Source organism: Chiloscyllium punctatum, chromosome 10, assembly GCF_047496795.1.
Source record: "Chiloscyllium punctatum isolate Juve2018m chromosome 10, sChiPun1.3, whole genome shotgun sequence".
NCBI classification, from domain to species: domain Eukaryota; kingdom Metazoa; phylum Chordata; class Chondrichthyes; order Orectolobiformes; family Hemiscylliidae; genus Chiloscyllium; species Chiloscyllium punctatum.
The window spans coordinates 87,235,611-87,248,714 of record NC_092748.1 but is presented as its reverse complement, the minus strand read 5'-3'; the positions used below and the strand labels follow the sequence as shown (position 1 = coordinate 87,248,714).

The window sequence follows — 13,104 nt, the reverse complement described above, 5'->3', positions numbered from 1 at the left end:
TCGTTGCAACAGCATTACAGCCTCCAAATTAAGCCTGTATTACAGCCTCCAGTATGTCAGCCTCCAAATTAAGAGCTACCAATAGCATCAAAGCTTGCCATCCGAGTTGGAAAATATGTGCATAATCATGTCTCAATCCTCAAATTCACAGCAGGTCTTCTACACAGCCTAAATGAATGGTAATAGTTATGTACTCCGAACATTCTCTGTTCCCTTCGCTGATCGTGATTAATCACAGTCTGCAATATTCAGCAACTTCGATGTAGTGCATAGACTGCCAACTGACATCACACATTCAAAAGTTATGGTCTCTCACAGAAATATCAACAAACATTTACTAACCTGTATAAGGAAACACAGTGATAAAGTGAGGACTGGAGGAAAATTATTGTATCAGTCAGCAGGTGCTGTGAAGACAGCTTTATGATATATGATGATTTGGAGTTGCCAGTGTTTGACTGGAGTGTACAAAGTTAAAAAAAACACACAACATCAGGTTATAGTCCAACAGGTTTACAGGTATTTGGAAGCACTCGCTTTCAGAGCGCTGCTCCTTTATCAGGTGGTTGTGGAGTATAAGATCATAGGACACAGAATTTACAGCAAAATTTTACAATGTGATGTAACGAAATTATATATTGAAAATTTTTGTTAAGTCTCTCATCTTTTCAAATGGGCATGTCAGTTTCAGTTCTTGGACTGATATACGATGCTTGATTCAGTTATGCTTTTAGATATGTAGGCACCACATCAATTACCAGTAATTAGGGTGTACAATTTAAAAAATATACCAAATACACCTGAGTCTGAATGGGACCTGATTGAGGTTCTAAGAATATGAAGGACATGTACAAATGCAGATAGGAAACAGTTTGGTTGAATGGTCAATAATGAGGGGACTGAATCTTAAGGTGAAAGGTAGGAAGTTTGGGGGGCTTTGAAGAATGAATGTTTGACACAGAGTGTGGGGAATCTGGATGCATTACTTATGAGGAAAGAAGAAGTGAGAAACCTCACAACTTTTAAAAAGAGTCTTGGAAATTTCATAATATTAAATGTTATGGACTAACTGTTGCAATGTGAGATTAGTGTAAATTGATCAACACAGACTCAATGGATGAAGGGCCTCTTCTGTGGTATTTGATTCTGTGACTAAGACACTGGCATTGGTTTTAAACTTGAACAGGTTCCATGGAGGAAGCATTCCATGCCACAACTGTTGTTTCTTTGGATGAGAGAGTGTTTAATGTAAAATCTATGCAAGTAAATACATAAGAATATAAACAGCAGGATTCCAATTCACAGCGAGGATGCAGAAGTGAAAAGCAAAATGAAAGCAGAAGTGTAACTCATGTTATCATATGACAAGTAAGCCTAATATTCTTTTCAGAAGAGAATAGAGTAAAAAGGAAAAAGAAAATCTGGCAAGGTGCGAAGACTCTGATGAAGTTCTTTCCGCTTCTTCAGGTGTCAATGGTGTAAGTTCATTGATCTGAATGTTGGCCAGAATTTCACTGTTTCATCCAGCTCTACTTTCACTTGCACTTGCAAAAACAAAACAATGCCCCTCGTGATGGCTGCTTATTCATATAGTGTTAACAAGAGTATTATGATCCCAGCTATTTTTTTTTTCACAGGACAAGTTTGACCTGAGACTGAAATCTGGTTTGACAGATCCTAACTTGGCTTGTCTTGGTTTTAAAAGTAGTGATTGTAATGAAAGCAACCAGATCATATGGAATATGAGTTCACTGATTGGGACTGTTAATTTGGTCCAATTCGAGACCACTTGGCTGACAGACAAAAGCAAGAGTATCAAACATCCTGTTCACTCTGAGAGTTGGATCAGTGTCAAGGAGTCTACACATGTGAATACAGAGTGACTTGGTGACAGCACACCAGTCTCCTGTGGAGTTATTTCAGCCACCTTTTCAGATTTTTAAACCCCATTAAGTCTACAGAATCCCAATCATCTAGGATGCCTTCCTTTCCACGCCATAGGACCTATTCTTGGACAACTGCCAATGAGACAAGCAGCCTGCCAGATCTTCAGTCAGTAAGCTCTCTGACAAGGCTACTTACTTGCCTTGTATTAATAGATCAAATTCAATCTGGCTTTGGGCTTCCTGTTCAGAATGCATTAAGATTATCTTGCAACCTTGGTTCCAAAATCTGGTACCAACTAATTTACACTGTGCTAAATCAATACGCCTATCAGATATATTTGCTTTCCGTAATTTTGACTTCCTTAAAGTGTGACTTTACTGAATTAATGAGATGTATTTCCTTTGGAATGTATTGAAGACATTTATATGTTATACTGATATATCCTTTAGCTAGAATTTGATTTATTCATGTTGTGGATATACTTCCTTTATACATTTCCCTTACCGTCCAGAATTCCAGCATAATTCCGCATGATTTTCTTCAACTGGGATCAATAGCACCTTAGTAGTCTTTAGCACAGTTTTCCTTTCCTTTTTAAATTTCAGTACACTTATTTTGTTATCAGAAGATGATGTTGAGTAACAACAATAATCGATGTCAAGTGTGTGAAAGCTTTATATTATTTTAATTGCTAGCAACCACTTATTAATTTAAATTAAAAACAATATCTCAACATGATTTGTATTTCTAAAAAGACATCATAAAGGCAAGTCTCACATACATCGTGAGTGTTACTTCACGAATGTATTATTTAAAGCTTATTTCACTACCACAGGTTCAGTCACTTGTGCTCCTGATTTGTTCCAATGTCCCAACTCGCATGTTTGTCTCCCAAAACATTGGCTGTGTGATGGTGATAAAGACTGCCCAGATGGAAGTGATGAACTCTCCACAGCCGGTTGCGGTAAGTAACGCCAAAACAATTGTCTTGGTTTATTGAGGCAAGAATTCATTGTGGTTACACAGCAGGACCAATTAATTTTGTAAAATTAAGCAATAAATTTGCATTAACTGCATCTTTCAGAGAGACTGAGAGTGAGTTATGACAAATACGATGCAAATTGCAATTAATTCATATGTAGATAGAGACAACAGTGTAGCAGACAGCAGAACATCTTCTGTTGTGGTCCAGCAAATCTCTAGTTCCATAATATATCATATGATATAATAATGATATATCAGTAAACCATGCAAAAAATGTTAACTCATGGTGTCAGACAAGTGGGCGGCACGGTGGCACAGTGGTTAGCACTGCTGCCTCACAGCGCCAGAGACCCGGGTTCAATTCCCGCCTCAGGCAACTGACTGTGTGGAGTTTGCACGTTCTCCCCGTGTCTGCGTGGGTTTCCTCCGGGTGCTCCGGTTTCCTCCCATAGTCCAAAGATGTGCAGGTCAGGTGAATTGGCCATGCTAAATTGCCCGTAGTGTTTGGTAAGGGGTAGATGTAGGGGTATGGGTGGGTTACGCTTTGGCGGGGCAGTGTGGACTTGTTGGGCCGAAGGGCCTGTTTCCACACTGTAAGTAATCTAATCTAATCTAATCTAAGTGTTAATTCACTGGATTCATTTGCATTGGAAATTTACAAACCATGGGGTAAATTTTAAACTTGCAGTCTGGACATAAAGTGAAATTATGTACATATTTCATCTTTTTAAAATGATGTAAAATTGATGGAAGTTAAAATCAACTCACTTATAAATGGAGTGCTTGTTCTGCACACCACTACATCCTAACTGAAAATTGTAAATGTCCGTCATCTGAGATTTACTCCATTCTTTTAGAAGTATGTTACTTTCAAACCATCTTATATTGCCTGGACCAAAACATATTTAAAGTTGTACAAATCAATAACCAAACATAGTGGAGAAGCTGTTGACTATTGAACAAATCGATGAAATTTGTCTTCCCAATTAAATCTATTACGAAGGTCTGTTAGCTTGCATTATTAGACTCAGACATCCATTATAGTATGTTGTCAAGCCTTGAACTAATAATTGGATGAAAATTATGAAATGACTGAAGTAACAAATGACACACACAAATATTATCTAAGTACATTACACTTGAGCAATATTTATCAACAGTTCATGGACCAGACTGTTGGCTAAGAAAAGCAAAACAACTTGAAAAGTCAGGAGATTGATTTAATGTCTTAAGTGTAAGATAACAGTAATTCACTGGATTCATTTGCATTGGAAGTTTCCAAGCCATGAGGTAAATTCCCATTAATCCGGGTTTTTTTCAAACTCATTCTTTTTTCAAGAGATGTGCCATTGTTGCCCATCTTCACTTTACTGCAGGAAAGTCTTGGTCAGCTGCCTTCTTGAACTGCAAAACACAACTGGGAGCCGAGATATGGATTAAGTTCCTGACTGAAACTTTGATAGTTGTTTGGTTGTACAGACGTTGAGCATATCTGAAGAAACAAACATGCTGTTAAATATTTTCATCATGTCCTCATCAGGACAGAAACACAAGAATTTCAAATCTCAAAGAGAACAACAACCTATACTACATAGAAGGCAGTGCTCATTAACTGGCAAGTGAACTCAGATTAGTTGAGGCATTCCTGTGAAGAATGCACCCGATAATAGTTAACTCCTAAGCTTTTGCTTCAACTTAAACCAGATAGGTTTTAATTTGTCCAGATAGCATTATAAATAATGCATATGCAAATATATGTCCACCAAGCTGTAAAAATGAAATGTGCAGACAAGGTCCTTGTGTTTACAAACAACAATGCTCTACATGTGGATATCTGTATTTTCCAGCATGCATAATTAGTCATACTGAGATCCTGATGGGCAACCTTAAAGTAGTTGTCAGTGCAATTCAGAGTCTATTTGCCAAACAGTCAGTACTCACTATTCATAAAGTGTGTTATGACCAAGACTGGAAAAATATATAAATTCATCTTGCCACTCCTGAGATAGATATAATAGAATACATTTTTTTTCTATGTTTATTTTTTCCAATTCTGTACGGACATCAACATGCATTAAAGCGAATGAAGAACCTATCAGATTTGCTTACATTACTTGGAATTAAAGTAGTTAATTTACTGAAACTCACTGAAGTGAGGCATAAAAGTTATTGAGAAGGTAAAAATCTACCATGATTTCTGTCAAACACAAATGCTAGCATGGAAACAGGTTGAATGATGTACAGAGTAAATGGACTAGATTAGAAAAACAGTTCAATGAAAGATTTATATGTTGAACTGGTGGTTCATCTGGAGACAGTTGAATGTTTCCATGTTCTGTCATCGGTTTTCCTCTGGCTGATCATTTCTTGCAGAATTGGCCTCCACTAATAGAGAAAGTGACAGAGTCCTTATTCTTGATACTACACATGTTTGAGATCTGAAAGAACACAGACAGTGCAGGAAAACTCAGCCAGTCTAGCGGCATCTGGGTAAACAGAATAAAAGTTATCTTGGATTCAAGGTATTAACTTTATTTCTCTCTCCACGGATGTCATTAGGCCTGCTGAGTTTCTCTTTCACATGTTGTATTTTTTTCAATGTTGGTGTATGTTCCTTGACACTGCTCACTGTTCCTGGATATCTTTCTTTTCTTCTGTAGCAAAAAGTCACAGCTTACATGAGGGCTGCTTACAGGAGGTGATTGGATGTGTGAAATAAATGTGATCATTGGTCCACAATGGGGATAATCTATTTCTACAGTTGTGATTGTCCATTGCCAGAGAACACCTATTATCTTTTGATAGAGACAAAAGCTCGTACACATTGCATAATAATTTTGGGATTTGATTTGATTTTTGATTTGATATATTGTAGTCACATGTACCTAAGTACAATGAAAAGCTTTGTTGGTGAACAGAACAGGCAGGTCACAGTAGGCAATGGCATACAGGTCATAGGGTGCTTAGACAGAGTGAGGCATACAGGTTACACTACACAGGAGGTGCATGAAGCAAGATCAACATTAACAAGATCAACATTATTGAAAGTTAGAGATTCCATTCATCAGTCTAATAATGGCAGGGACGAAACTGTTCTTAAACCTGTTCGTGTGTGTGTTCAAGCTTCTGTATCTTCTGACTGGCAGAAAAGGTTGTGGGAGAACATTACCGGGGTGGGGGGATACTGAGAAAGAGGTTATGATCATGCCACCACCATCAAGCCTTCTATCTCCTATCTGCGTTCTGACTCATCATTGTTCGATATCTGTTCTACTACAGTGGTGTCATCAGCAAACCTGTCGATGATGAGGGTGTAGATTTACATTGTTGTTCCAGAAATATCTGTAGTCAACTTGTCTCATCCTCACAGGAATTATAACATCTCATTGTGAGCTGTATATTCCAGATCATGAATTACAATGCCCAGGCAGATACCCCTTGAATAGGCTTTTCTGGATGGTAGCCATTACTCATTCCATTGTATATCCCTATGAGTTTTGCTGCTTTCAGATCAGGTGATTTTGGGGCTACTTTGAAGTACTCAAGCGATTTTTTAAAATGTTTTTTTTTCTCTCAAATCCAAAGTTCAAGTCTTTTAAGGTCATCAATGAAATTTTAACAATTAATATTCAATGTTCTACATCATTGTGGCAATTGTTGTTCCTATTTAGGATTTGGTATCCTTGCAATTTTATTTTGTTAAGTGCAAGAAGAAAAACATTGACAGTGTATCTTATTTTCAGCAATGTAAAAACTTCAGTGTTCAAATGTCAGGCTTAGAGACAGAGTTTCTACCACTGAATAAAAGCAAACAATAAACACCTAGCGCCTACTTTTTAAACCATTATAATTTCCCGATTTTGTGTGATTGTGCACAGAAATTAAAAGAATATTGAGTAATAAAAGTTCTTATAATCAATATTTTGATAAAGCATGAGTGAACATGCAACGTTTTACTAAATGGAACTGTTTGAATAAACATTTGAAAGGAAATGTTCAAATTATATGACTTGAGCCATAATATACTGCAATTACTTCAACTTGTATAATACACATTAAGTACACATATGAACTTTAATTTCATGTATTGTTTCCTCCTCTTCTAGCACACAACAGCACATGTGACAACAAAGCTTTCAAGTGTCAAAACAATTTGTGTGTTCCACAACATTTTGTATGTGACCATGATGATGATTGCGGAGATGGAACTGATGAACCTCCAGAATGTGGTCGGTATAAATATTCTTAATCCACTTGAAAGTGGATTAATTTTGACTGATGTTAGTATTATCCTGAGGATGTAATCAAGACCTGTAACCATCTACAGGAGCAGAGTATTGTGGTTGCTGAATATCTGAAATTTAAAATCATTGTTACATTTCAGGGTTGATATGTTGGATACTGAGATGTTGTCCCTCATAGGAGATCCCTGAACTCGGAAGCAAAATGTAAAAATAAAGGGCCTCCCATTTTAAGTGGAGGTGATGTAGAGGTGCCTTTGGATGGACAATGTAGTACTGCAGGCAATTATGTGCAATATAATTATATTTGTTACAAGATTAATCATGTTGTTTTGTATAAAAATGAAATTACTTTCTTTTACTTATTAGAGTAGATTAAATTCCCTACAGTATGGAAACAGCCCTTCAGCCCAACAACTCCACACTGTCTCTCCGAAGAGTAAACCACCCAGTCCCATTTCCCTCTCACTAATGCACCTAACATTATGGGCAATTTAGCATGGCCAATTCACCTGACCTGCACATCTTTAGACTGTGGGAGGAAACCGGAGCACCCGGAGGAAACCCACACAGACATTGGGAGCATGTGCAAACTCCACACAGAAAGTCACCCGAGGCTGGAATCAAACCTGGGAACCTGATGCTGTGAAGCAGCAGTGCTAACCACTGAGCCATTGTGCCGCATTCAAATTTAAAATTCCCCTTTTAGATTGCCTAAATCTATGCATTTATTGGAATTCGAAGTATTACATACCGTCATACCTTTTCATTAGGCATATGTGTGTCTTATGCCTTAGGGTTAAGGCCAGATAGTTTTAATCAATCTCTCTGGGTATATATGACATGCCTCTGGAGCAGGTGAGGCCTTCGTGTTTATACTTTCATGAGAGACCTTTTTCAAACAATTATGAGTGAGGTAAACATTTCCTCAGATAGCATTCAAGGATATCTAATCTCAAGAAAGTTATAGAGTTCCTGATGGCTGAATCTATTCCTTTCTCTGACATGCAGAGAATTTGAATTTTAAAAACACATTTAAAGAAGTGCAAAGTGTTAAATGCGTATTAAACTTTGCTTAGACTGCTCATGGATTATTGCTCACAATTTTGTCTCCACGGTATAAGAAAACATGAAAACATCAGAGAAGCTGCAAAAACAACAGCGTTCACGAGATGATTTTAGCGAAGGGAGGAGAAACTGACCAGGAAATCCTTCAACAGCTATTATTCTCGAAAACAGGGGGCTGACAGAGCTTTCAGATTATGAAAGAGTTAAATAGGGTGGAGTTACAGGAAATGTTTTCACTTCTGGATGAGTTCAAAATTATAATGATGCCTCCAAAATAGCTAGTAATAAATCCAATCAGAAAATTATAAGAAGCTTATTTACCCAAAGAGTGGGTTGAATATGGAAGAGGCTACTATGACAAGCAACTGGGCAAATACTACAGATGCATTTAAGGGAAGCTCGAGAAGAACATGAGGGAGAAAAGAATAGAAATAAAATGTGGTGATAGGGAAGCACAACAAAGGTTAGGAAGAGAAGCTGTAGAGCCAAATTGTTCTGTCCTGTATGCTCACTGTACCTTAATAAATCAATAAATAATGAGGAAAGTGTCATTCACCATTTGTGCCCTCATGCTATATTTAGAAAAAAAGGGAAAACAGTTGAATTGTTCATGAAGATGTCTATATGTATGTAGTTGAGGGTCATTTTGATGTAGTCTACATGGACATCAATAAGGTCTTTGATAAGGTTTTGCATGGGAAATTGGTCAAGAGATAGACAGTGAGTGAGCAATCATGTCTCCATATCGGAGATTTAAACTTTAATTAACTATGAAATGATATATTTACAATTAAAGACCAACATGCTGTTGTGTACTAAGATAACGTTTCCTTTTTTTGTGGATTTTTAGTATACAAATCCTGTGGCCCACATGAATTCCGTTGCGCCGATGGAAGATGCCTTATCAGTGCAGATTGGGAATGTGACGGGGACTTTGATTGTCTTGACTATTCAGATGAAGCACCTAAAAATTTAAAGTGCATAACAGGTAGAGCATTTTATTTATTGTTCCTTGATTTAATGTTCCTTGGTTATTGTTGCTGGTGAGTGTCTACGAAGCAATATTTGTTTGAAGGTTCATGTCTTTTTGGTATCATATTGTGTATGGTTGTCAACATATAATTAAAATTAATGGCTAGAAATATGTCTGTTCTTATAAATGGAATCCAAACTGACATTACCAACATAAATTCATGTAGACCTGGATTTTACTATGAATGATGAAGAACCATCGTGTATTGTTCATTGTGATTACAGTTATCCATAAACTTTGTGTAAGCTGTTCAGCAGCATCTTAGGACTGTGAGAGATCTTTTCCAACATGTAGTCCTCCACAGGGCAAGCAGCTGTGAGGTGTTTCAACATTTAATCAATAAGTAGAATGTTTACTGATGGAAACTGAGTAAGCTAGGAACCATAAATTAAAACATTATAAAATAATGTACTGGAAGTAAAATACAGGGAAAGAAAAATATACTCATTCACCTTTACTCTGCCACTACACGTTATCTCACCAAGGCTCATGGAGTATGACTCTCAGTATGACATGCATCATGTCCACTCAACATCTCTCATTTACTGTGTCCCCCATAACTGCTAATCCTTCCTGCCTTCCTATATTCTGTGTTTCTTACTCACTAGGTCACCTCCCTACCTCTCCTGCTTCTATGTCACCAAATAACCCCCACTCCGTCCACTTTTGTCATGCTCAATCTATCCTTTTGTCTCATTGCAGAATATAGTGGATAACTATACAGCCCCACCACCTCTTGCATTCTACCAACCCCCCACCGCCCCCCCGCGCCCCCCACCACCACCACCACCATTCCCCACAGCACCAGGACTGACCTGCCGAAAATTGAAGAATGTCGTGCTGGAAAAACACAGCAGGCCAGGCAGCATCTGAGGAGCAGGAGAATCGACATTTCGTGCATAAGCCCTTCTTCAGGAATGAGGCTGGTGTGCCAAGCGTGCTGAGATAAAGGGTAGGGGGGAGGGAATTTGGGGGAGGGGTGCTGGGAATACGATAGGTGGAAGGAGGTGAGGATGAGGGTGATAGGCCGGAGAGGGGATGGGGGCAGAGAGGTTGGGAAAAGGATTGCAGGTCAAGAGGGCGGTGCTGAATCCAGGGCTTGGGACCGAGATAAGGTGGGGAGAGGGGACATGAGGAAGCTGGAGAAATCTACATTCATCCCGTGTGGTTGGAGGGTTAATAGGCGGAAGATGAGGTGCTCTTCTTCCAGGCGTCATGTGGTCAGGGTCCGGCACCTTCCCCGCAACCTCAAGAAGTGCAAAACTTGCACCCACACCTTCCCCCTCACCTCCCTCCAAGGCCCCAATGGATCCTTCCATACCCATCGCAAATCACCTGCACCTCCACACACACCATTTACTGTAGCCGTTGCACCCGATGTGGTCTCCTCTACATTGGGAAGACAGGCTGCCTACTTGCGGAATGTTTCAGGGAGCACCTCTGGGACACCCGCACCAACCGCCCCGTGGCTGAACACTTAAACTACCCCTCCCACTCCGCCAAGGACATGCAGGTCCTTGGCCTCCTCCATCGCCAGACCTTGACCACACGACTCCTGGAGGAAGAGCGCCTCATCTTCCACCTAGGAACCCTCCAACCACACGGAATGAAAGTAGATTTCTCCAGCTTCCTCATTTCCCCTCCCCCCACCTTATCTCAGTCCCAACCCCCGGATTCAGCACCGCCCTCTTGACCTGCAATCTTCTTCCTGACCTCTCCACCCCCACCCCCTCTTCGGCCTATCACCCTCACCCTCACCTCCTATTGTATTCCACCTATTGTGTTCCCAGCACCCCTCCCCTAAATTCCCTCCCCCTACCCTTTATCTCAGCCCACATGGCACACCAGCCTCATTCCTGAAGAAGGGCTTATGCCTGAAACGTCGATTCTCCTGCTCCTCGGATGCTGCCTGGCCTGCTGTGATTTTCCAGCACAACATTTTTCAACTCTGACCTGCCTATAATTCCCAGATTGCTTGTGTTTGACCTGCTGACTGATTGTGGCCAGAACACGGACACCTGGAATCTGTCAGCACCAAGTGCTTGACTGACTGCAGCCAACCCTCTGGACTGGAATTGGATGAGCCCCTATCCTGACAGTATTCTCTCTTGACCCCATTACAGCCTGGCCTACTTTGATTTTTAGACCTGGCCGTTTAGTTGAAGCACATAGAGTGGGGCCACACAGCCCGGTAAGCTGCCAGCACATGCTGCAGTTCTGATGTTGACATAGCCCATTATCATATTGTAACATATCCAGCCATTTGTCTATTCAGTATTACACACCATGACAAGCTGAATAAGGCACCCTCTAAAAAGCAATTCAAGCCACAGAGGCTGGAAGTCTCCAATAAGTGTAAAGTGATTGACAATTGAACTAGCAAGATAAGAGCCATAAAGAGTATTCTGTACAGAATGTTTGTGTGTCCTTGCTTATCAATGGCCTGGTATTAGCACACAAGTTATAGAGCCACTGAACTTCAAAGTCAAGTGTTGAAAAGCTGAAGTAGTGTAAGAATTGGTCCAAGAGCAGCCATGCTGTGGATTGTGGATTGTCACTGGGAAATTTGGTGAATGAAGCATGGGGGAGGATCGTGGCCATGGAGCATGTGGGGATATTGTGATGAAGAACCGAGTAGGCTGATTGCTGAGATAAGCAAGATGTGAGTTGCAGCTGCCAGGCTCCCACTCTGACATGCAGGTTGGTATTTTGTGCTCAAGAGCATGGTGCTGGAAAAGCACAGCCAGTTAGACAGCATCCAAGGAGCAGGAGAATCGACATTTTTCATTCCTGATGATGGGCTAATGCCCAAAATGTTGATTCTCCTGCTCCTTGAATGCTGCTTGACCTGCTGTGCTTTTCTAGCACCGCATTCTCGACTCTGATCTCTAGCATCTGCAGACCTCAATTTCTCCTGATATTTTGTGCTGTCCAGCTTCCCAGGCAAGGACAGGAGAATTGAATGATGTGTAGAAATTATCTGCTGGTGAAATGTGTAAAAATACAATGGCACTGAATAGCAGGATTCTGAAGTTGACATTAAAAATGTAAGGGAAAAATTGCAAAGCCATTTCTCAAAGTCTCGATTCTGATTTTTTATTTAATTCTTGTTGTACTTTCTCAACTGTATTGCCCACACCACAGAACGAAGGTGAAAATTCAACCCATGGAGTATAAAACAAAGAGATTGTGGTGAATCTTTTGAAATAACTGGTTCAGCCTCAGGCAAAGTAAGAGATGATGCCCTCGCCAATCAGAGTCAATCTGAGTGGTTTAAAATTTAACAAATCCTGTCCTCCTTAGAGGAGATTCCACAGAAATGCTCAGCATCTCGAGTGGCCGTGAGTAGATAGGGAAGCCTGTTTCCCTTTGGCAGAGGTCAAGACCTGAATTTATCAATTTACAATTGTCTGGCAAAAAAAAGAGGTGATATGAGGAAAAGCATTTTGTTCTACAATGTGTGCAGAGGATCTGGAGTTAAAAGCTTGAGTGTGTGGTGGCCACAGGTTAGATAAAGGCTTTTAAAAGTAATTTCATTTTGTAATTATCTGAAGAGAAAAATACTTTCAATGCTAACTGGAATAGGCAACAGGGTAGGGATGGGAGTGATGCAAATGGACACTAGCTGAGCAACTCTTGCAGAGGGCTGCCATGAATACAGTGTGCCAAATGGATTTCTGAACTGTAATTACTGTATGATCCTATGAATATGCAAGGGCACTGTACAATTTCAACAAACTAGCCAATGACATGATCAGACTATTTTCAAAAGGACTTGTAATAAGTCCTTATTTTTAATAGCAACTTGAACTTTATTGTATTTTTGATTGCAACATGTACAGTAGCATTAACTTGATTTAAATAGTATTTCATGCAGTAAAGATCTATTCT

The 13,104-nt window shown here is 39.8% G+C and overlaps 1 protein-coding gene across 1 annotated transcript in view; it reads left to right on the top strand.

Moving 5' to 3' along the window:
• LOC140482363 (low-density lipoprotein receptor-related protein 1-like) overlaps nucleotides 1-13,104 on the top strand; it is a 1,932,271-nt gene that overhangs the window by 1,624,811 nt on the left and 294,356 nt on the right. Inside the window, exons 52-54 of the mRNA XM_072579726.1 lie at nucleotides 2,723-2,851; nucleotides 6,978-7,100; nucleotides 9,031-9,168. Coding sequence (XP_072435827.1) covers nucleotides 2,723-2,851; nucleotides 6,978-7,100; nucleotides 9,031-9,168 — 390 coding nt within the window. The remainder of the gene's footprint in view (nucleotides 1-2,722; nucleotides 2,852-6,977; nucleotides 7,101-9,030; nucleotides 9,169-13,104) is intronic.